This window comes from Phyllostomus discolor, chromosome 6, assembly GCF_004126475.2.
Source record: "Phyllostomus discolor isolate MPI-MPIP mPhyDis1 chromosome 6, mPhyDis1.pri.v3, whole genome shotgun sequence".
Classification (NCBI taxonomy): domain Eukaryota; kingdom Metazoa; phylum Chordata; class Mammalia; order Chiroptera; family Phyllostomidae; genus Phyllostomus; species Phyllostomus discolor.
In genome coordinates, this window is record NC_040908.2 from 49,976,125 (window position 1) to 50,001,414 (window position 25,290).

At 39.6% G+C, this 25,290-nt stretch overlaps 2 protein-coding genes across 2 annotated transcripts in view; both read left to right on the forward strand.

Moving 5' to 3' along the window:
• The window catches only part of AAK1 (AP2 associated kinase 1), a 173,069-nt gene extending 153,392 nt beyond the window's left edge, over positions 1 to 19,677 (forward strand). Inside the window, 3 exon segments of the mRNA XM_036028129.1 lie at positions 666 to 776; positions 2,331 to 2,441; positions 12,838 to 19,677. Of these exon segments, the coding sequence (XP_035884022.1) occupies positions 666 to 776; positions 2,331 to 2,441; positions 12,838 to 13,967 (1,352 nt within the window). The 3' untranslated portion in view covers positions 13,968 to 19,677.
• A 4,327-nt stretch (positions 19,678 to 24,004) lies between these two features.
• The window catches only part of NFU1 (NFU1 iron-sulfur cluster scaffold), a 29,791-nt gene continuing 28,505 nt past the window's right edge, over positions 24,005 to 25,290 (forward strand). Inside the window, exon 1 of the mRNA XM_036028135.1 lies at positions 24,005 to 24,010. The gene's annotated coding sequence lies outside the window, so the exon portion shown is untranslated. The remainder of the gene's footprint in view (positions 24,011 to 25,290) is intronic.

Sequence of the window (25,290 nt, forward strand, 5' to 3'; positions counted from 1 at the left end):
GTTTAACCACTAATAGTAAACCAGGGACAGCCCCTTCTAGTCATATTGGACCTCTCATCCTGTAGTAACTTTTTTCCATGAGTGTTTAGGGAAAATTTAAGTGAAACTCTTTTTTTTACAAAAAGTTTTTTTATTTATTTCTAAGAGAGGTGAAAGGAGGGAGAAAGAGAAGGAGAGAAACATCAGTGTTAGAGAGTGACATCTATTGTTTGCCTCTAGTACATGCCCCGATCAGGGACTGAACCCACAATCCAGGCATGTGCCAGACCAGGAATAGAACTAGTGACCTTTCCCTTTGCAGGATGATGCCCAACCAGCTGAGTCACATTAGTCAGGGCTAAGTGAGACTCTTTAGTTGCAAAGTTCTTTTTCTCAAATAGCATTTTATTGGAATCCAAATCACATGCTTGCTTATCTAGCCATGACTGAGCAAAAACGTCTTCCCTTTTTATATATTAAAGTTAAAAGGAATCTAGAAATACATGTTTCTATAAATGAAATCTAGAGTGCTTAACATGTTTCTTTTAGTTTTCTTCCTCCTGCTTTGGCTCATATGTGTGACATGTAAGTGCAGTAACTTAAAGGCCAAGGTCTAATCCCATGATGTTGTTGTATGTGCCGTTTAATGCCGTCACTGACCTGGGATGCTGTTAATCTGGACTCAGATTCTCTCACCGGGGAAGATTCCCTGATCGATTGCTCTCTGCTTTCTAACCCTACTACTGACCTTCTGGAAGAGTTTGCCCCCATAGCAATCTCTGCTCCAACCCATAAAGGTAAATACTCTCTTCTTCTTGGGTCCACATGTAACCTTCAAGGAGATCTGAATAACAGAACATTTTCCTTACCAAAAGTCTTTGCTAGTGAAGTGTTTTAACCACCTCCTTCTGTGGAAAACTTGGTTTGTGTTCTCAGCCACTGTGTCATAGTGCCTCTTAGAAAGAATATTTAGTAAGGCTTAGACTACAGGTTGGTGGAGGTATTACTGCCTGGCAGGCACCTGGAATACAGATATTCCACGTGATCTAGGAAAGACAAAACGACATGCCTTTGAAGTCAACTCAAGTAGATGGTTTAGTTGATTAGCCACTGACTGTAATTATTAATATGATAGTTGTTGGCCTTAAAACTTAAAAATGGTTCATCAAATATGATGTAAAAATTTTATATAGTGATAAATAGGCATCATTCCTCAAAAGTCAGTCCTCAAAAAATTGAATTTGCAAAAGTTTTGAATTTTAGTTAATATTTGAGTCACAGTTGATTACTAGGTTTCCTTTTTCGATCTACCATTTTCACTTCTTAGGTTAATGCTGGTGTATAATTTTGGACAGAGGTAGCTTGCTTTGAGTTTTATTCGGTGAGTAGTTTGTGGAAGTGACAGGCACAATGCCTAGCTTACTGTGCGCAGGCGTCCACTAAACTTTCTGTGCTAGGGTCGAGAACGTGGTTTTCTAGAAGGAGCAAATACTTAGAAAAGGAAGTTTAGAATCCTCTCTGCAGGAAATTAAAAAACAAAGCCTCCCCAAAATGACTGAAAAATAATTAGCCTGTGGTTTGTGGTGGTAATAGTTGAGCTTTTGTTTTTACCTTTTATGGCATTAAAATGATTATATTTTTATAGAGCATGTAGAAAGAAGTTACCTGTTAACCAAGTATGTCTGGCAGGAGTGTGTCAGCAGCAATGTGTAATTACAGAGGAGCAGTACTTGCAAAGTAGGTGCTCAGCTAGCAGTTGGTGGTAAGGTAGCCTTAATTAGAAGGAAGAAGAATATTCTAACAAGCTTCTGCTGGAAATCTTAGTGCATGTGATGTCTTGAGACATCAGTTATTTGAAAGTCTTTTTTCCCAATCAAAGGGCAGTGAATCCTTTCAGAAACATTTGTTTGCCTAGTATATAGCGGTTGCTTCATAAAGAGAAACTGCCCCAGCCCTTGGTTTTCAGTTTTTCAAATATTGTTAGGCCTCTGTTTGCTCAGTAAAGAAGATAAATGACTAATTTCTATGCCTTTGTGAATTGATGACATTGAAGAAATACCTCACAGTAACGGCAATTAATGGTTTTATAATGGTAGGAAGAATTTATCCTATAGCCCTTCTCCTGCATCATTTATGAAAGTCTTAACATGGGTAGCACTAAAGCATTTTTTTTCATTTCCCTAAGTTTTCCAATTTTGCTACTTTTATTTCAACTCAGGAAAATAAGCATTTTCATCTTTAAAAATTTGCAGTGATTATACAGTTGGGAACTTTGTGCCTCTTACACGTTCTCTCATTTGCTAATCTCTGCTTCTGTTGTCTCTGCTTGTGTACTTGCCTTCTGTGTTAAGCAGCAGAAGATAGTAATCTCATCTCAGGTTTTGATGTCCCTGAGGGCTCGGACAAGGTGGCAGAAGATGAGTTTGACCCTATTCCTGTATTGATAACCAAAAACCCACAAGGTAAGAAAGAGAGGATGGGGAAAGAGCCTGTCATCAGCTCTCCACAAAAGAGTACTACTGTACCTAATCTACAGTGGGCGTGGGGGAAAGCAACACTTAATGAAGGAAATTGGGGGCAATAAGAATCGCTGTGGGCTGGACCAGTAGAGAGAGATAGAGATAACATACAGGTACTGATAGAGGTTATCTTAAAGCCTGACCATGGTGTTTTTTGTAGAGAGGAGGAAAGTTTTAATGTCTTCCTAAAAGCTGGTTTTTACAAAGTATCAAGCCTATAAAGCAAAGTGATCTTTAAACCTGAAGGCATATGTCAAACAATGCACCAAAGTTGGGTTTTTTTTTTTATCATGATCAGAACAATTTGTGATAAATACTCTTCTCAAAGAGATTAACAACGATGCTTTGGTATAATCTGCATCTTTTGGACATTTGTGGAGCATAACTTTCCCTCTTTGATGGATTCAGATCATTCGAACATGCCACAAAACACTGAATTGCAAAGGACCATCTCTCTATATTTTTAAAACTCGTTTTTATTGCTGTAGTCTTGGGAACTATTTTCTCTCCAAAGCAAAAATTATTGATTTTTTACTCTATCAAGGAGATGACTCTATGTTGTCCAGAAGTTAGTACAGCCAGCCCTTATCAGGCAAAGCATACATCCATTTGAAAGGCTCCCTACCATCAGGCTGTGTGTACACAGTGCCTGAACCTTTTGTGGGAGGTGGTAGAAACCTAACTTATGTTTAAAAACCAACATGTAAGAGTTTGCAGATGTAAATTGTTGTTTCTCTAGGGTTTTGTTTTGGTTTGGTTTTTCTCCTTTGCTTACTCTGCACATCTAAACCTTAACCCTCTGTGTTGTGTACTGAATTCCTATCTCTCCACTTCCAGGTGGGCACTCTAGAAACAGCAGTGGGAGCTCTGAGTCCAGCCTTCCCAACCTAGCCAGGTCTTTACTGCTGGTGGATCAGCTCATAGACCTGTAGCCGTGACCCAGTAGCAGACGCAGTTCTGTAACCTTCATACCGTAATATACATTTTCATTACGGAATTATAAGAAAGATGATTTTTTTTAAAAATCTGCAAATAAGGAGCCCTGTAGCTCTTATCTCCTGCCCCTTGCCTTCTCCTGTAGAAATGATAAGGAAAGAAAATCACTTTGGCCCTCCAGATATTCCTTGGCCAGTTCCTCCCTGTTCGTTTGCTGTGTTTTCTCATTACCTTTCTTCAATAGCATTATCTTAAATCAAGCACTAGATGCCATAAGCTTCACCTCTGCTGGAATCAACTCCACCAAAAGCTTAACTGTAACTGAAACTAGTGAGTTGACACCTTTGCCTCATTCTTGCTAGGAATGGCCTCCCACGTCAATCCTCCCAACCCCTGTCTCCTTTGGCCAGATGCTGATGAATGTGTTTCTCTGTTTTTGCTTTTTTATCCTGCTGCATTATTGTGAAGACATGGCTTCCTCAGTCGGTCTTAACTCTAGGCAGTAGCCTGGAGACAGATGTGTGGTTTGAGAAAGGGTAAAAATGACTGATGGATGGTATATGTTTGAAAAGAGAAAGTGAGCCCAACTCTAGCCAACCAACTGTGACCCTGTTTGATCATAGACCTAGCCAAGGGATTTTACACCCCATGCAGCCTGCCCAGCATTCGTCCAGCATTCTGGCTTCCATTGAACCGCGATTTCTCAGATCTGGAGACGTGACTGCAAGTACTTGAGATCCTTGGATGAAATGTGTACATTATATAAATCCCAAGTATTGCCATTCCTTCTCATGTTACCCGCCCCAAGCTGGGATCTCAGAATTAGACCAAAACAAGACAATGGTGGTAATATGATACCTTTTATTAGAAGACTTTTCACTGGGGAGGGGGGTTGAATAGGGGAGGGGAAGGAATTGTAGCAGAAACAGATGTATTTTTCTTGTGATTTTTATTTTGAATCAAATATTGTAAATTGTGTATAAATGAAGATGCTGAATAGTTCTGTTTCCACTAGGCGTTTCAAGTCCGATATCAGGTGTCTGTACAGGGTTTTGATCTCTTTCCCTTGTATAACTTTACACGGCAATCCTACAGTGTAACATATGGAATCATTTTGAGTAGACTTGTGTGTCGCTATTTCAGCAGGTCCTCTGTCTTTATAGAATAAGCATGTTGTTTATTTTCAGATAATAAGAAATAAGTGTTCTGACAAGCTAGGCAAAGTTTGACTCTGGCTACTTACTTTTCTCTCTCTCTGATGTTTGAATTGAAGGGTGCAGCCAATGAAATATATTCAGTTGGTTTTCCTTGGCTTCCTAGACTGAAAAATAAAGCATAGTTCCCCACTAACCTTAGAATATTGTTCATAAAATAAATAAAGGACCCTGCACTGACATAATAACAACATGCCTCATGGTCACCCTCTGTATATGTCCTTACTCATTTAAGGGTATTTTTTCCTTACGTGGAAAGCAGTTTTCCGACATTTCCCTTTTGGAAAGAGGTGGGCACAGAGAACCCCATTGTGGTTTTCTTCCTTGAGTGCTGTTTTCCATGGTAAGAAGGGAAACTCTTAGTTGGTCAGATTTGTACAGATAAAATTCCAAGCCCACTTGTTTGTTTCTCTATCTAGTATTTTTGTTTCTTCTTCCTCACACTTGCACTTTAAGGGGGGAAAAGGAAGTTGAAGAGCAACACCAGTGTGCAAAGCCCTACACTTTGGAGGTCAGGCTCTAACCTCAGTGGCGTGAGAGCAGCTTTGAGAGGCATCAGAGAAGTCTGAGTCTCTGAGTCTTCCCTCTGGCTTTAAATACTCCCCGTGCCTGCCGAAACCAGGTGAGTTTAGTAAAGGCCTCTATGAGGATAATGGATCATTTTCAAAATTGAGGGAGGCACATCCTTCCTGCTAAGGATTAAAAAAGACATCTTTGAAGAGCTCTTCATGATTAAATAGCAGTGAAAATGGAACTTGGTTTGCCCCTTTATGGTCAGGAATATTATTGAAGATCAAAATTATATCCTTTTTTCCTGGACATAGAAAGAATGTATAAATAATGAAGGAAATGTTTATTTTTAAATAAGAATAATGTTTTATGCCTGTGTTTTCCAGTTTGATTTTTTTCATACATATGTGTTAGAACTATAATGAAATATCTAGTTTCTTGAAACCATGGAGTGTACAACTTAGAAATTAGATGTCTCTAAGTTGCGCCTTTCATGTATTACCCTAACTGCATTGAGATGTATTATCTAGTCATCTGGCTCAATAAAATTTAATGTAGGCTGTTAATGAAAAGAATAGACCAGAAGCCAGAGAAGGGATGAGGAAGCCTGAGGTAGATAATGACATGAAATGCTTTAGGAGTAGGGTCTCAAAGGGGATAACTATTTTTCTGTTAAGGAATAAAGTGAGTGTGACCTGATAAATAGAGCCTTTGATATATAGCATCATCCCTAAGCTAAAAGGATTTATTTGAGATGAGTGTAGTGTGCTGATAATTAATAGACTTATGGAACTATGGACTGAGCTATAAAAGGGATCTTAGAGATCATCCTCTGGCCCACCCATTTCATTTTACAGGTGTAGGACCTGAGGCAGGGTAGTGAAGAAGAGGGCTGTGCAGGATAGCCCACCTGAGATCTTGCCTTGACCTTGCCAGTCACTGTCTGAGTCACTTTAAGCAGACACATCACTTCTCAGAGCTACTGTTATTATTTACATAATGATGGGTTTGGACTAGATGGTCTCTAAGATTATAGAGTTCTAGGGTTCTAAGTATATATTATTATGCTTTGAGAGGACTATGAAGGATTTATATATCCTGATGTTCTCCAATTATCTAATGTAGTTCTTACTGTAGCAGCATTTACATTTTAGAGAATTATAATGGGCTTTTACTAACCTGCATTGCTCTTTTGTGGTAATCTGAATAGAGGCCTAACCATGACAGAGCTTTTGGGTTGGTTTCAATCAAAATGATCAACTATTGGCCAAAAGAGTGGGAAAAAGTATTATAAACAATTAATATTTCATCTTGAGAAAAGTTTTTGTTTTTTTTCCCTATAATTATTAGCAATCCAAGTTCTATACTTCTATTTCAAAAAAGGAACCATAGGTGTTCCTCTTTTAAATATTACACACACAGAGTGCAACAAAACAGTATCAAATTTCATTACTTTTAAAACTGTGTAATCAGTGATATGCTATATAAAAATGGACAAACACAATAAGCATATGTTTTCTTTTTTGAATTGGAGATATTGTCTAATTTATTTTTTATTTTTCAATCATAGTTTGCATTCAATATTATTCTGTTTTAGTTTCAAATGTACAGCAAAGTGTATGCATATCATGTAAGCATATGTTTCTGACTTGCTTTTATTCTAACTGTGCAAAAATAGTAACTATACCAGAAAACATCACAGTGAGGTTTTTTTCCCCCTTTAGAGCATTCTAATTACTAGACTGCCAAATTCAAGTCCCAGTGTTTTTAAAAACTTAGGCCTCACAGGAGATAAGGTTTAAGTGGTCACTTATAAATATGATTATAATTAATGATTACTTTAGCAGACATATCAGAATGCTGACATTTAATTGAATATTGTCCCCTGGTTTTACTTGGGAAGCTAATATTTATTCCAATGATGCTACCGTCATCTAAGTTATTTTTGAAACTCCTCTCCTTAGAAGTAGCAGGAAGGAAGGTAATAAAGTATAAGGAAATCAGCTGCATTCTTATCTAAATTGGTATCACTTTCACCCTGTGAAAATATGTTGTCTTTCTTGATCTACTTTCTTCTACCACTGTTTCCAAAAGCAAAATCACCACCCTGAGATGAATAGTAGTAGTTACTGTTGAAGGTAGTAAAGAGAGTAATCCACAGAAAATTCCTAAAGAGAACCTTATAATGGAAAGTGACAGTGGTCATTTTTAATTTCTTTGGTATTCTGAACGAGGGAACATCTGTGGTTTTGCCTCTTTAGTATGGCTTAGAAAATTGAAAGATAGATATTTTAAAATGCCTCCAAAACAGGTTGTCACCTTGTTCAGTGTCATTTGGTAATGAACTTGGCTCTTCCTGAAATAGAATTATAGAACTTGGATTGCTAATAATTATAGGGGAACAAACAAACAAAAAAGAACTATTTTTCTCAAGATGAAATGATTTTGTTTATAATACTCTTTCCCACTCTTCTGGCTGAGAATTGACCATTTTGATTCAAACCAACCCAGTCAGTCTACCCCCAGCTCAGAAACGGGTTTGCCTTCAGCAGGGCTGTGGGAAGCATCGCAGCAGTCTGGAGGGGTCTGAGTCCCGCCGAACAGGTGCGCACTGTAGGTGCCTTGGGCCAAGGTAAAGTTTCCATGATGGAGTTTGCCTGCGAGCTCCATGAGTCTTTAACTTTCTCAGTTTATAAAGATTATCTAGATCCTGTGCCACTAACTTAAGAGTTTGGAGATAAAAATGACAGGATAGCCTCATTAAAAAAAAAAAAAATGTCAGGATTGCCCAAAATACTGCATTAAGCAAATTAGAAGCTGCCAAGCAGAACAGAGAAACACTATCACATGGATATTTGAAATGGAATCTTTGTAGAAACACTCCAGATATTATAAAGCTATCTTTTATTCCTGTTTAGAGACTATACATTTACCAACCCAGAGTTAGCCTTTTCCTTGTCCATGCTAGTGATATTCCTGGATGTGCTTGGATTATGTGAGTAAGAATGAATCCCAATGGCCTCCATTTCAAGTAATCTGCAGCAAGATACTATTTTGTTTCTCCTTGGTATCATTAAACCGAGGTGGGTCAGGGAGGTGTTGGGTAATGCAAAGTTACCTTTGGTGGTAGTTGCTAGAATCTAGAATGGAAGACACTTTCTTGGTTCCCACTTCAATGTAGTGTCTGAATGTACTCTTTTCCTGCCAGTATTCCACTCTGCCCTATTGCACCACCCCCTGGTCATGTGGATGTGTATTTACCACAGGTCTTTATCCTGCTCTCTCCAAGAAGACAGAGCAAACCAAGGTATATGAAGCTATCTTATGCAGTAAAATGTGAAATTTGAACACTGCTATACAAGTATTGTATAAAAAACAAGTCTGTAAACAAATTTCTTATGTAAACATACAGGGGAATAAAGACTTTTATCTGTTCAAATGGGAGCATTGATGTGCAGAGATATAAATAACTTAAAATAGCTGTTGTTTTCTTGAGCTGAAAACCCACTTTTGCAAAAAGGATTTAAACACATTGTCGAGTGACAGTAAGTACCTGTACATGATGGAAGTGTGGACACGCATGAGAGACATGCTGAGGACATTTTAGTGAGTCATAGCTGCCCTGGCTTCTCCTTGTGGTCAGGGAGAGTAAAACCCCTGTGAGCCTGCATTTGACATGACCAGACACGGGGCTGTAAAATAGAGCACAGATTTGCAGCTCATCTCTACTTTAATCTTTAATATACCCAGGCCAGTTTAATAAAACATTTTATGTTGGCAACAGCAGTTTTATGCCCAGGGAGAAATCTCTCTCATTTAATTGCTCCTTTGGCGTGAGATACACAGCATCAATAAGCCAGTGCTGGCTCCTATCAAATCCCTTATTCCCCCACTCATGGGTTTTAATGCAACTATACAGCATATGGTAGGACCAAATGCTTAATTTCATCATCTAAGCTAAAAGGTCATGGCCCTGATTTGGCTCCAGAGTGTGAACTGCAACTGGTGCTGCGTTTCTGAAGTTCTTGTGAAGGGATATTTGCTTTCTACTTGCTAACTACATATATGAGTAGGTTTCTCAATACTCCCAAGTCTTCATTTTCAGTTTTTGGCAAGAATTGTCTTTGATACTCCCTATAAGTATTATTTATTTTTATAGTATAGGGAAAAATAAAATTCTGGTTGTGCATGATATATTGTACTAACAAACATCCAGCCAGAAACTTAAGTCTTGAGATTTAGATTTTATTTTTTTTAGAAAGCACGTTGATGACCCTCACTATATCCGTCTGATAAAATTTTCAGAGTAAACCTTTCCCAAATCATTCAACACTAGTCACTGCTTTGGAAGTTAATAGGGAGCTAGTAAGGACAGTTGCCAAATCATCAAATGCTTTTTAGAAATCTTTTCTCTGCTTTCTGAAGCATGTGAGTTCTTACTGAAATCTGTATAACTCGGAGCCTCAAAATAGGCTAAAATAGAGTTTTGAAACGTGTGCTTAACCTTAACCTGGCATACAACCCTGCAGGAAAGCAAGAAAAAGAAATCTTTTGACTTGCTGTTTAATTTGATATGATAAGCCAAAATAAAAAGAGACATGACCCAGTTAGGGGAAATTAGAACAAAATGCCCTACCTTCAGCTTCATGGCATGGAAGACCCTTGTGCAGACTGTGAGGCCAGGTCCTGGGCTTAAGCCCCTCCTCCCAGGAACAACTGTCAATCTCTATTGAGCTTTGTGGTCATAGGGCATTTGCCATTCATGCCATTGATTGCCAAAGGACCTGGATCAAGGCATGAGGTCATATTAGTATAAACCCTTCATTGCTAGTAGGCAGACTACTTCGAACATGTTTCCTGACAGTATAAGGCCATCTTCATGTACAAGGACTGTTCACCCTGAGACCTTGTGCTTTCCCTACAAGAACACACTCATGTTCCAAAAAAGACCTCTAACTCCCAGCCAGACGTAATGTCTGTCCTCTGGTTACAGTTATTTAGAATCTCTCCTTCTCTCGACTGCCTTGTTCCTTGTGCTGCCGCCACCAAAATTCCTTGCAAGAGTATGATTGTCTGCGCTTTTCCAAGTCTACCAGCAATGTTTTGGTCCCCAGAGTGCCAGGCGCTGAGCCTCACAGTGGGTGGTTGCTCTCTGGCCTGGTCACACTGCACCTCTTCTAGAAAGAATGAACAGGTCGAGGGCTTGGCCTTCTCAGGAGAAACCTTTATATGTATATTTCGAGTTCTAGAGGCAGATTCATGCTAAAAGAGACATGAGATAGGTCTGGCCTTGTTTTGAAGGTTAGGTTTTCCCTTCACACCCAATCTTACAGTATTTTCATATGCACGTGAATTTTAAAAGTTGCTGGAACTCTGAGTATGACTTTTCCATTACTCACCATGAAGGTCATAGAATAGGCTCCGAGCTGGCAGGCTTCCAGTTGACTTGACGAAGAACCCACTTTTTCACAGAGGTATTGTGATGAGTTGGGCATGTTCTTCCATCCTGTCCAGCTCTGGGTATGAGCACCCTTGCTTGGTACTCAGAGTTCTGGAAATGCAGTCTAACACTGCAGGCATCCTAAGTGCCCAGGTTCTGTAGGTAGCTGCTTTGGGTAATCTGTGCACACAAAACCACTAAGTCCAGTCAAACTAGTGTTCATTTTCATTATTGATCTGTATGATGCCAGAGTTGGTCATTGGCTTGACTAAATTCTCCATTTTTTTCCCTAAGAGATACTTTGTTCTCCCACGGGAACAGCTTAATAGCCTCAACTTGCAGGGTAGTTTTAGAAGTTAAGAAATCATGCCTTAGTTTTGACAACTGAAAACTTTGTCCATCTGATGCCATGTTAGAAAATGGTTCAAGGAATTTTGCGGTCCTCTCATTCCACTTTGCTTGGCAAATCTTATTTTGGAAAACTTCTTTTCCCCCTGTCATTTGAATTTGCTCCCAGAAATCATCTTCTGGGAATCACTGTGACAGACCTAATATCAGTATACTTCCCTGAGAGGTTAGGATTATGACTTTTCACATACATTGCAAGGGAGAAAGTGAGAAGGTGTTTCATTTATTTTCTGTCCCCTAACTGATGCTATTGCATCATGCAAGTGCACATATTAAAGCTGTAATGCAAAGAGAAAGTTATCCTCTTCAAAATCAACACACTCTTCAAATACTATTCAGAAAGCCATTTGGCATCAGTACAGTATTTCACCTAAAGACTCTAATTTGGAATTCATCAAAGGCATTTAAACTGTTAGGGAAATGAAAATGGGGGGAACCACCTTTTTGCTTCTGGAAACAATGTTTAAGGTCAGACCTATTTAAAAAGAAATATGGCCAAAAAAGTTATAGGATTCAGAAAAGCACAGTATTTTGGTATGGCGTCTAAAGTGTTCAGGACTCTCTCTACACCTCTCTTTATAGCGTAATGTCTCTAAGTGACTGGTTTCCCAATAAACTGATTTTGATGCTGCTTCTGCTGTGTTCTGTGTGCTTAATTTAAGCAGAAACTTTAACAAGAATTTCTATGAGTTAATGGTTTGCATAGAAGAGAAGAGGGTTATGTGGGGCGGGGCTGATTGAATTACGTCTTCACAGAGTTTCCGAATCACCTATAGAACCCAAATCATTGTAGCAAATGTTCTTATCCTGGTGGGTTGGGAAACCCATGATGAAATGATGCCTTTACCCCCAACCACCCTTTCTCTGGATTCTTCTTGCTTAGTTACATATGCCTTTTTCCTGCCCTTTTGCTAACATGTGCCCAATGACATACTTCTAACCTGCTAATATTTCTTGGAAGGTAAGCTCTCTTGCATTCTGATAATTGTCTATTTGATTTTAAAAGCCAGAGCACCCTGAGGCACTTCTACCTAGATAGAAATAGACTAGTATTTTAGAGTTTGCAAATACTTCTGTAATTTCCCATGCATTTCACTCCGTCTGCTTAAAGAACTTTATGCTGGATTCATTTAAGCAGAGGAAACCTTTGTTAACTTAGAAGACTGAAAACAAAGTTCCAGAGCAATTCCAGCTGAAGTTGGAATTTAATATGACTTTGCTTATGTTTCCCCCCCTGATAAAAGTGCCTTCAGTACTCCCCTTTGAGTCACTTTTGTGCTCTTTGAGTAGTGCTTATGATGGCAATCATCAAGTAAACTTGCATTTATCAAGCAGCCATGTTTTGCTGCTTTTGGGGGGACAAAAGAGGGGTGTGTTCTCAGAGTCTGGCCACATGTGAGATGCTGAATTGAATTCGTCCCAGACAATATGTCTGCATACTCTGGAACCATCACGGTACATGTGGATACAAGTGACTGGGTTTGTTTTCATTCCATCATGAGCCAGTGCCAGGTAGAGCAGGTGCCAGTGCCTAGCCCCACGAGTTAGGGGCATTGGTAGCCCCGCTGAATGTCTGTGTGCCTAACATTTTCATTTCCTTTCCTGCACATTGTGCTTATCATGTTCCAAATGTGAGACAGTGATTGGTTGTGTTCCAGTCTGTGTGCAGTTTCCTTGCCTGAATTTTATTTTTCTGTTTTCCCTTTTCCATTTTCAACATCTATTATTTGGTCCCATGATGTTACCACTGCGGGTTGGACATTAAATGTTAATGTTAAAAAGGAGCATTGAACTGACCTATGCATTAATTCTGCATTTTGTGCTTTTCTAGGTCTCCAGAGAGAGCCCAATCCATGTCCTGTAATAACTGTAGAGCACTTTAAAGAATCAACTGGTGTTAAAGGCCTTCCCCTGTATCCAGACCCCTCCAGAGTACCTGACATGAAAACTCAGAACAATTTAGAATCTGACTACTTGGCCAGAGATGGCCCTTCAAGCAACAGCTCATTCCACAGCAGTGAAGAAGAAGGGACTGACCTCGAGGGGGACATGCTAGACTGCAGTGGGTCTCGACCTCTCCTCATGGAATCTGAAGATGAGGACGAGAGCTGCAAGCCTCTGCAGGGGAAGCTGGGAGCAGCCGTTCCATTTGCTCAGCCAGAAGCCTCTACTGAACAAGCAAAGGCAGTGCAAGATGGAAGAAAGAACCAATTTCAAGCCCTCATACAACCAGCCACTGATGGCGTTGGCGAGCCAGATGTTTTTGCCACGGCCCCCTTCAGGAGCTCAAGGGTTTCGGCTGATGAGATGGACATTTTCTCCAAAGCCCCATTTGTCTCCAAGGGCAGTGTGGCTCCTTCCCAGCCAGAGGAGGCGGATGTGTTCTTGAGAGCTCCTTTTACCAAAAAGAAAAGTGTGGAGGAGTTAACAGTCTCCCAGAGCACCTCCCAGGAGATGCCTGTGCAGGCTGGTCTTCTCAGTCAGACAGATGATGTCGCTCTGCTCTCGGGCCTTGACAGAGCAGTGTATGCCTCTGTCCGATCTCAGTATTCCATGGCTGGTTTTGTCCCACAGTCCAGTCTCCCCTCCCATCCTGTACAAGCAGCAGACCATCTTGACAGCATCTCACCCAGGGGATCCGCCCTGGAATCTGGGGGCCATCCTAATGACAGAAACAAAGGACTTCAGCCCCAGCAAGAAGCTATTTCAGGCCCCATGGCTGGCAAACCATTCCGCCCCCAGTCTTTATCCAAATACTCCCGTCACTATAGCCCAGAAGATGAGCCAAGTCCTGAAGCCCAGCCCATTGCTGCCTACAAAATTGTTTCGCAAACCAACAAGCAGTCCATAGCTGGCTCTGTTTCCATCACATCCCTTTCCTCCAGGACTACGGAGCTGCCAGCTGCCGATCCTTTTGCTTTAGCACCATTTCCTTCAAAATCAGGCAAGCAGAAACCTTAAGAGCAATACCTGAGCCTTAGGCCTCTCTCTCTACCCCACCCTGAATAACCCACCACACCACTCCCAGCTGAGCCTTCCTAACAAGAAGTATATCAGTTACCATCTTTCAGTTCCCTGGGTTAGAGCAGAATGTTAGTCAACAGACTCAAGTGCAAAACCCCTTTGAGTGTGCTCATTTCTTATGTTTATATTGATTTCTGGACTTTCAGGCATTTCCATGTTCACCTCTACCCAGAACGTGCCCCCCCAACCCCCACAGAAACTATTTAAATACAGAAACACTTCACAAACCCAACCCCAAAGGGGCCATGTTACCACTAGTTCTAATTCCTGCAATCCTGTTGTGAGTCGTGTCCATTGAGGAATCAAGATCAGTCCTGCCAGGACTTGATTTAATACTCTTAAAAAGGGGATATTTCTGGAAACAGATGCAAGATGAAAATCCTGCGTTTCAAGAGGAAGTGTAATCCTACAGATATAGTCATTCCTGTAAAACCAGCAGCTCTAGGATTCTCTGCATCTGTCTCCGAGTCTGCTCCAGCCAGGCCAGCCCTCGTGCATATGTGCCTGTGGGTGTTCAATGTGTGTCAGATCTTTTCCTGTCTAGAAGTGCAAACAGACGAGGTATCTGCACTCGTATCTCATGGTGTTGAGCCTTCCCTGCATCCACGCAGCTTTGTAAATTAGTGAGTGCGCAGGTTGGGTGTGTGCTCGCACACGTGCATGTGCTCACGGGAAGCATTTTTTCTTTAGGATAATCCTGTCCCTCCAGGCCTACGTCCACAATCACTCATTTGCTGGCATTTGTCTTCTGCACTAACTCACTCCAACCCTTTTGTTACTTAGTTTTTTTCTCATGCGAAATTGATTTCATTGGCAGGTGTAGGAAAATCCTGCTGAGGCAGGTGTCAGGGCAGGTTTCAGAGTAGAGTTCCTTTTCTCCCCAATTTGCTCTTTGTGATTAACAAATTCCATTTACCTGATCATGAAAAATTAATTAATTGTCTACATTTCCCCTCAGAACAATATAAAAGAGCACCTTGTTACAGTTTCAACCAGTGGGTATATGGTCTTAGTAATTTTTAAAAGTACTTAAAAACCTGGGTCTGAGCATTCCATGTTGTCGTCATGGAATTAATTAATTAATGATGAGAATAGGCTACAAACTAGATTTGCTTATTTGTTTGTTCCAAATCCTTACCATCTTTCTCTACTGCTTCTTGAGGAAATACAAATCTGAGACTGAAAATAAGTTTGTATGGGAGAATGGAAAGGAGCTGCATCTGTTAGCCATGAAAACCTTTATTCTCCCTCCTCCTTAGATGTTGTTGAAGTCAGCCAGGTAGATGACTGACTTGTGGTTTTGAAATGTCTTCTCTTTCTGGAAAGGTCTGACTCATTCCTAGCTGTTTTCCTACCCTTTATTATTAGTGCCTTAAAATGAAATTTACGTCTCAATGGGAAGACTTCTGTTGAGGAAATTCAGCTTAATGGGAAGAGTTGCTACACCATGTTTCAGTGTGAAAGCTTCTGTGACTTACAGTAAATGTTAGGGAGTTTTTTCCCATTAGCTGGAGAAATCGAGGGAGTTGCTTACCAAACAAGATGAATGATTTAAGATTTCCTGGAAATTCAGCCAAGAATCAAGCCTGAAGGTCAAATTCTGTTGCAGTTGATGAGGTGTGATAGTCTTAAATTTAAAGTTCATGGGTCTTGGCAGTAAACTATAAATAGCTGCTTTTTAAGACTTTCCCTGTGCTTGTCTCCATCTATTTCAAATGTCCCGATTAAAAGATAAATAATGGTACTGATTCAGGGCTGCCAGCTATGGTTTTCCATCTGAGGTTCCTTTGTGCCAGAAACGAATGTCTTTCACTGTGTTAGATGCTAAATGTTCATTCTAAGAGGTTTCTTTCTCCCAGTGATCATCTTTGACTTTTCTGTGTAATAGTGGGTACAAAATTATCTTTCAAGTTGAGTGAATAGTTTTAGCTAATGCATATGGAATTTTGCACCTCAAACCCTTCCCTTTGACATTATCAATTAAAGCCTTCAAAGGCAGGAGCCAAGAGGATAGAAATACTCAGGAGAGTTTTCACTCCAAATCAGAAACTTAAAAAGAAAAAGGTCCTAATTCACTCTTCCAAGTATTCAGGATTACCTCTATAATAGCCCTGCAAAATGTTTTTCCCTTGGTTATTTGATCACATCCTCCTAATCAAGTAGCCATTTTAGTTCTCAAAGATAAAATCAATAAAGTGATGGTGATTTTTGTTATGTAGTTGAATCGTTTGTCAAGCATGGACTTGTAACCTGTTTGTAGTCTCATAGAGACTGATGATGGTTGGAGACTCTAAAGACCTTCTTTGGTCAGGAAACATAAACACAAATTACTGTTGTATTTTTAGTGATACATGAAAATGTTTTGACTATGGGAGGACATTAATTATTAGCTAATAACTAGTGAATTCAGCAGTGATCTTTGGGTCATATAGGGTAAATGCACCATTGAAAGATAAAATATTCTTGCCAGAGGCCAGCCTGAATGTGGAAATCTGGAAAATTTATTTTTAAGGGAGTCAGGGGTGCTCAGGGAGCTTTGAATTGAATTAGTAGTGAATGCATGTTTCCAGCAACTACACTGCAATAGGTTAACATTAAAGAGAAAAAGGAAATATATAGTCAACAAAATACTGCACTTCTTGTTTTGGTTTATTTCGTATGTTATGTGCTTTACACGTCTGATAGGCAATGCAGGTGCGTGTTACCGTCCACTTCAGTGGAGTGCAGTGAGCCAGAATGTATTTAGAATAAAGCATTGAATCCCAACATGCACTGATGAACTCTTAAATAATTCACATTAATTGACTAACAGGCACTATTGAAATAATGAATTTTCTTACATGTGGTGAAAAATATTTAGCATTATCTGTTCCTTGGGCTCACACACAGGCCTGAGCTCCAAATCCTTGTTAGACTGGGAAATGGAATGAACAACATTTATTGCTAAAGCAGATGCTTGGCAGGACCTAAGGGGATCTAGGTCATAAACTCTTTCATTTTGGGCCCACTCGTTGAGTTTAAATTTTCATATGTATAGGCTAGTGAGTATGTGTTTATATGCCCATATTCTGAGTGTAATTTGGCAACCAAGATATTTGTTTCTAAACTTCAAGGAAAAATACCAGTATAATATAATTTAAGTTTTAGAATACATGTATATGAATGTTTTCAGCATGTGTATATGATGTTCAACAGACATTTCACTGATTTCAGTTTATTTAAAATAAGTGTAACTACCAGAGTGATCTGACAATAGAAACTCAATCATGCTGTATTTGATTCCATAAAGAAAAATCATCAAAACCTAGATTCTATAATATGTATGAATTATATCAAATAGGAAACTTTATTATATAGGAAACTAAAGAAGGGTGAGATCAAACTCTCTAACAGGAAGGATACAATTTAAAGTAGAGTCACTTAGGTCCCTTTAATAAATGTCATTCTGTGTCTTTGGATTGGAATTGGAGAACATATGCCAGTCACTGTGGAATGGCTGCTGTCTACACAGATGCAGTTTTTGAAAAAAAAAAAAAAAAAACAAAACAAAACTGTGAAACGTTCTGAAAAATTTGGAATCCAGATTACTTTGATTTAAGGGCCATAGGAGAGCCACTGAAAGGTCCACGGCTTCTAAGGAGTTAGGAGCACCTTGTAAAACCTCACAGCCACCGTCGAGTTCTGATCCTCCAATCCTGCCTGATGGAGTAAACGTGAAGATGTTAAATGAAATCATGTAATATAAAATCTTAGTTTTTTCGATGCCTTTGTCAACTGCTACTTGTAGTTTATTGGGGTTTTTTGTTTGTTTGTTTTTGTTCCTTTTTGTGTTTAAGGACACTTGCAAACTTGTGACTTACGAAGTTCACTTGAGGAATTTCAAAATGCTTGAAAATAAAAAGTAGTGTCCGGTTGGGAATTGTTTTTGTGTTCTTTTGCTACAAAATAAGTTTGCTAGGTTGCTGAGAACAACAGGATGGCTCAGCCTTGATGTGGGAGTTTACACTGGCAGTGTCTTGATTCCCATCTGGCTCTCTGACTTCCTGGTCCTACCTGCCTCATTTGCACCTTGACTTTTATTAGGAAGCAGGCCTCCCACATGCGATACCCAAGATCCCATCATTAAAACGCTGCCAGACAGCTCTTCCTTGCCCTTTCTTTAACACTGTGAGTCTTCCTGGCTCATCGTCCTTATTTCCATTCCCACTTCATCTCCTCACAGGGCATCCCCCTGTTATAGCCATACCAATAAGTAGGTAAGAGGTATGACTGAATGATCATGTTAGTTTTTATTTGCCTCCCTTTTTACTATAAACAGTTTCTTCTTAAATTTCAGCCTAGCCTGTGATAATCTCACCACACTGGAATAATTCAGAATAAGAATGAAATGGCTCACCTTCCCCATTTCTTACGGACTAGAAGAAAAGATGAAGAAAGGTTGACAGAGTCCCATCCTTACTCTGGAAACACAGCTCAGAGTGCCCTAGAATGCAGGGGCACATTATGTGTGAAGGGACTCTAGAATAGCTTATAAAAATAGCTAAATGTTAACCAACACACTGGTGGCTTAGTCCACTATTCCCATAACTTGTAATTACATAAGAAATTTAGTCTTGAGGTAGTTCCCAGCAATCTCAATATATGTGACACTGTTGAGTTTATAGTAACAATGTTTTGTTCTTGAAATCAAGTCAATGTTATTTGCATTGCATTGTAATAGAACCATATATGCACATTAAAGGGATCTGTTTGATTCCTGTGGGCAAGGAATTGTGGAAATGGTATTTACCAATATTAGTTAAAGTGAGACTTTGAGAGTGAAAGATGATGTAGCTTTTCACTTGAAATGTCAAATCAGTTGTATTCTCTTGAGTCTACCAAAGACTCCTGTTTGGGGAGTGTGAATGGAGTGTGTGTGTGCGCATGCATGCATGTGTGTATCCCATGCTTTCTGCCGTGGTATTAAGACCTCCTAATAAAGGCATCCAAAGAATAGCAAGAGATGACGGTCTGTATTTGGCATAATTAAATTTGGTTCCCTTTGCCAACAGCTCTCTGAGTTAAGAACTAATGTTCTTCTAGATAAAGGTGGGAAAAATCAGCCATTGCCTGAGCCTCATTTCCACAGTAAACACGCTCTTCCCATCCATAAGAATGAACTCAGTAGGGTTTGTACAAATTCTTGGCTCATGTGTAATGTTGGAAGGGACACAGTGACCAGAACACCCAAGGCCTGCAAGGTGTTACTTTGAAACAGCCCCTCTTTCAGGTCCTTTTAGGGGCTAGAAACCAAATACAGGCCAAGGACCATGCTCATTCCATGCAGAAGAAGTGAAGTCCCTTAGCTGACTGTATTTTGAGTTGACTGAATGAGGAGGTCGACCCAGCTATAAGGAATATTGAGGCCATCAGTCCTCAGAAAACAATACGTACATGCAATCTCAATGGCTGGGAACATGGGGAAGGAAGGGGAAAAGACCATTATAAAGTCAATCTTAACAGTTTTTGCAATACCTCTTAATTGCAGACTATTGGGATTTATGTTATTGCACTCTTTGTGTGATCTATCTTATGTATCTGATAGTTTTATGAATAATTATTTGAGTTGTAAACTCCCGTATACTTTATTAAAATGAACATAATTAAAGTAAACGATTTACATTTTGTATTATTTTTTTTTTTTTTTAGATTTTATTTATTTATTTATTTTTAGACAGGGAAGGGAGGGAGACAGAGAGAGAGAGAGAGAGAGAAACATCAATGCGCGGCTGCTGGGGGCTGTGGCCTGCAACCCAGGCATGTACCCTGGCTGGGAATTGAACCTGCGACACTTTGGTTTGCAGCCCGCGCTCAATCCACTGAGCTACGCCAGCCAGGGCTCATTTTGTATTATTTCTTATGTGAGATCTTCCCAGCATTGAAGAGCTCTATAAGCACCTTTCACTTTAGTACCAAGCCTAGTTTTACAGTTTTAAGTTTCAAAGAACAACTTTTGGTTGGTTGCTTGCTTGCTTGCTTGCTTGCTTGCTTGCTTTCCAGTGCTGTCATTCTTATTTCCTGATAAGGAAATAATTTTCTACTTTCTATTCCAAATGTTATGTGGAGACATAAATGAAATAATGCAAGATAACTGAGCCATAAAGACTGAGCTGGGAAAACCACGGAGCTCCCTACTGTGTAAACTTCCCTTTGAGCTTCAACTATGTCTGTTACCTGAACGTGAGCTGCATTAATCTGAAGAGAGATATTAACATAAGAAACTGAAGACAGAAGTCTTTGGGGAAATGGATTATATCTAAGAATTTTAAAAATCCTCACTGTGGGAAAGAACCTGCCTTCCTATTTCCTCTCCAAATTTAAGAAAATAACAGTAATAATTGAATTTTAATGAGCTTGACATCTATGCATGGTTTCAGGGAGAATTGGTGATGGGCTGGGTTCAGAGAAACAACATTCAAAGATTAGGGATCCAAAAAGTTTTGACATAATATGCAGGAGTAAACCCAATGTTTTCTTCTTTTTCTGAAGATTTACTTAAGATTTGATTCATCTATCTTTAAATATAGTTCTATAGCCCTGGCCAGGTGGCTAAGTTGGTTGGAGAATCATCCTGTACACAAAAAGGTTTTAAGTTCATTTTCCAATTAGGGCATACACCTAGGTTGCAGGTTTGATCCCTGGCTGGGGCACATATGGAAGACAGCTAATTGATCAATGTTTCTGTCTCACATGGATATTTTCTCCCTTTCTCTATCTCTAAAATCAATAAACATATCCTCAGGTGAGGAACATATCTATTTATGTACATGTACATAGTCTGTCCAGAAGGTATCCAACCATACAATAAGAAAAAAAAAAGAGACATTTATTGAAGAAGATACAAAAAATTGTACATAGGACAATGACGCCTCAGTCCCCTTCAAAGTAGGTACCTTGGGACCTCTCACAGTTTTCCCAATTGCCATCAGCTGCCCTATTGTATTTTCCTGAATCTCATGGATGGTCTGAAATCTCTTCCCTTTCAAAGGTGATTTTAGTCTTGGGAAAAGCCAGAAGTTGCAGACTGCCAAATCTAGGCTGTAGCAGGGCTGAGTTATCTGGGTGATTTGATGTTTTGCCGAAAAGCCTGCATGAGATATGATGCATGAGTGGGCACATTGTCTTGAGGAAGCTGGCCATCATCAGTTGCCCATGACTGCCATCTTCTGAATCATCCAAACAGTTTCCATGAAGGAATGTTCAGGTTAACTCAAAGTTTGATGCAGATTCATTGCTCTACTCAGTTATTTTGAATACGATGGCCACACAGTACACATGCTCACTCAATGATGTCTACCACCCCACTGACTAGTACAGTGAAGTCGTCATTGTTCACACATGTGTGCTCCAGTCCACTCCTTGGCTGCCAGGTCACATCATGAGCAGATAGTTTTGATCTATTTCTCAAAAGGTAGAGACAAAGATCTTTCTCCTCCTTTATTACCTATTTTCCCTTGAGTTTGTCTTTCCCTATATTGGGGTAGTGAGACCTACAGGGCTTAAGTTAGCATGTCAGCTTACCTGGAAGGAGAATAAGTAATTCTTCAACCTGCTTTTATGTAAGCTTAACCCAGAGGCCCAAAAAGAAACAAGTATTCCTTTCAGAAGGCAGCCCAGTTCTTCAGTGCTAAGGTTTTGGCACCAAGATCATTGCTAAACATGGAATTCCCAAAGTCCGATATGGTGAAATTAGTAGTTCTATGAGATCTTCCAAGTCATCTTGTTTTTGAGCAGGACCTTTTTTTTTCCCCTTAAGTACAAGCAAAAGTAGAAGTGAGCCATGGGAGAAGTAAGCCAGCTGGGCTGTGTGGGCTCGGGAAACATAGAGCAAAAGAAGGGCTTGTGGAGTGAGCCTAGGAGAAATAAAGGCAAAGAAAACACCCCTGGAAGAGGAAGAAGCAGGGCATGCTCCATAGAGAGAGTGGGCCCGGGAGAATGAAGGGGGAAAAGCGTAGGCTTGAGAGAGAGAGAGAGAAGGACACAGAGCACATGCTGAGCAGGACCATTTGATCCCATGGACCTACTTCATTTTTTCATTGGTTAGAGAAATCTTAATGTTATCTGAGGCAAATCGATCAGTTTTCTCATAGACTAACCAAAAATTAAATATTACCTGCCAGCCTTTATTCAGTCAATTTACAATGAATATTAGTAGGAATATTCAAGTAAATTTCAAGTCAGGAGGAATATTCAAGTAAGATTCAAAACAGCAAAAATTGCACATGATTAAAAATTAATTGAATAATGAAATCGATAAAAGTCAAAATTTTGGCTTGGGAAATTTGAATCCAGCAGAACTCAGTAGCAAAAGATACCACTGGTAAAATTTGAAATGAGCCAAAAATTGACTGACTAATCTCTATAATAAATGTATAAAAAGACTGGATCCCAATGAGAATAATTACAATAAAATGAAAATGTACTACTTAAGTAAATTGATCTGAGAATTACATTGGCCTAATGGAGTTGCTTAATAGGATTTCTTGATGAAAATTAATCAATATTAGCTCATTTAAAATATCCGTAGCCCTGGGTGGTGTGCCTCAGTGGATTGAGCGCTGGCCTGCAAACTGAAGGGTCAGGGCACATGCCTGGGTTACAGACCGGGTTCCCAGTTGGGAGTGGGTGAGAGGCAGCCACATGTTGATGTTTCTCTTTCTTTCTCCCCCTTTCCCACTCTCTAAAAATAAATAAAATCTTTTTTTGAAAGATTTCTTTATTTTTAGAGAGGGAAGAGAGGGAGAAACAGAGAGAGAGAGAAACATCAATGTGCAGTTGCTGGGGGTCATGGCCTCCAACCCAGGCATGTGCCCTGGCTGGGAATCGAACCTGCAATGCTTTGGTTCGCAGACCACACTCAATCCACTGAGCTACACCAGCCAGGGCTAAAAATAAATACAATCTTTTAAAAAATAAAATAAAATATCTCTATTCAAAAACTTTGGGTGAATCAGCCACAGTGGTTCCACATGTGCCTATTCATGGGCGATCAAGGCGAAGTTGCCCAGATGGCTATTAGCTGTGTGGGTCAGGAGAGAAGTCTTGCCTGCTGATAGAGTGAATGAAGGAGAATGTAGCATGAGGAGGACTTATAACATCCTGTGGGAACATCATTTAAAAGATGGGTGGAGAAAAAAAAAGGCACAAAAGAAACTAAGCCACAAATATAGGTGGAAAAACAGAAGGATGACACTAAGGCTGAGGGAGGAAAAATTTGAAGACTAGTAGTGATCATTTGTGTCACAGAGAAATCAAATAAGATAGAAAGTGTCATTGGATTTGTCAGTTATGAGGCCATTGATGATCTCAGCAAGAGCAATTTTAGTAAAGTGGGGGAGGGGTATAAAGGATGCATTGTAAAGCACAAAGTGGTTCCATTTTATACAAGGACCTTAAATAATTCACAATTTAAGGGCACACCCTGGCTGCACTGATCCTTCTTCCAGAACAACAACCTGATCCCCATTTTTGTACATTATATGGTGATTTTTTTTCTTAAGAGATTTATATATTTTTAAATAAGCAGCCTTATCCATTATCTTATATCTAATTTGCAGCCTAACATTACTAATTTAGATGTGTTTTTTCTCCAGTTCTCTTACTAATATCATTGAGCAAATGTGTAGATGGCATTTGTAAGATAGAAAAGGACAATTATTACACTACAGTATCAGTGAATTTAAAAAAATACAATACTATTTCTGTTCCTCTAATATATCCATGTCTTAATCCCTGGGACCTGTGAATGATCCCTTGTATGACAAAGGAATTTAGCAGGTGATTAAATTAAAGGTCTGATGTGGGGAGATTACCCAGATGGCAAGGGCAACATAAGCATCATGTCCTTAGAGATACGGGGGAAGTCAGAGAAGAAGGCAATGTGATGACAGAAGCAAAGACTGGAATGACACTTTGAAGACGGAGGAAGCCAAGGAACACAGGTCACCACTAGAAGGTGAAAAATACAAGGAAGCATTCTCCCCTCAGAGCCTTAGAAGGAGCCAAGCCTGCTGACAGCTTGACTTTGGCCCAGTGAAGCTGACTTTAAACTTCTGATCTCCAGACTATAAGAGGATGAATTTGCTGCTTTAAGCCACCAAGTCTGTGATAATTTGTTTAGCAGCAATAGGAAACTAATCCAGCCACTAATATTACTCTCCAAAGTTCTAAGGCAAATGAACAACAGCATAGTTCTCACACTAGTGACAAAGGGCAGCCAATGAATGCATGGTGTTGAGGGATGGTAGAGAAAAATGGTCATCAGATTTACATTACTTGTCCATCCATCACTTCCTGGCTCTGTAACCTAGAACAAATCACTTGGTGTCTTCATCTGTTAAAACAAGGATAATATTAAATGCCCATGCCATAGATCCTTATGAGGTGTGCTTGAGAGAGCGGTGCATTTTAAGTGCTCAGTGTTAACCATTTCTGTTTGATTCACCAGCTGTAGTGGTACAATTCCCTCAACCCACCAGCTTTGAAACTGTGCTTTACGTGATGATTTTTAATATTTGCATTTATTTCATATTTTGCACATTAGCTGAGGCTTTATTAATCTCTCCTATAGCACTTTAGAATTCATATAAAATGAGACCACCTTAAGAGCTTGAATGGAAATAAAAAGAGAGCCAGGGAGCCTGCCAGTGGGGGACATGATGAAGGGTTGATAGGGGAAACACTCGAATATATTTGTACGCCAGCAGCAGAGGAGTAGATGAAGATGAAGCAGTAAGAGAATGAAAAGTAGGGATCACATTGTAAATTATAATATGTAATTGTCTAGCCACTATGCTGCACACCTGAAACTAATGTAAAATAATATTAAGTGTCAACTGTAATTGAAAAATAAAATTTTAAAAACAGAAAAAATGAATAGTAAATGCATCACAAGGACACTCAGCACCCAGAGCTTGGTTTTGAAATAACCTTCCCTAATAAAAGGAACCAGGGCTTCAGGGAGAAATGGTTGGTTCTAAGGCTGGAGAAGGAAATATACACGATGAACCAGGGCAGGGCATCTTGTAGTGCCAGAAAGTAAAAAAATGCTAAGAGAGAAAAAGAAAGGAAGGCAGAAAAAGAGAGGAAGGTAGGACGGAGGGAAGGACGATGGGAAAAATAGTCACAGGGACCCAATAACCAATCTGAAAGAACTCCCAAGAGTCAATAATGGGACAATTTGAGCAACTAAATAAATAACATAGTTTTAGATTATAACAGT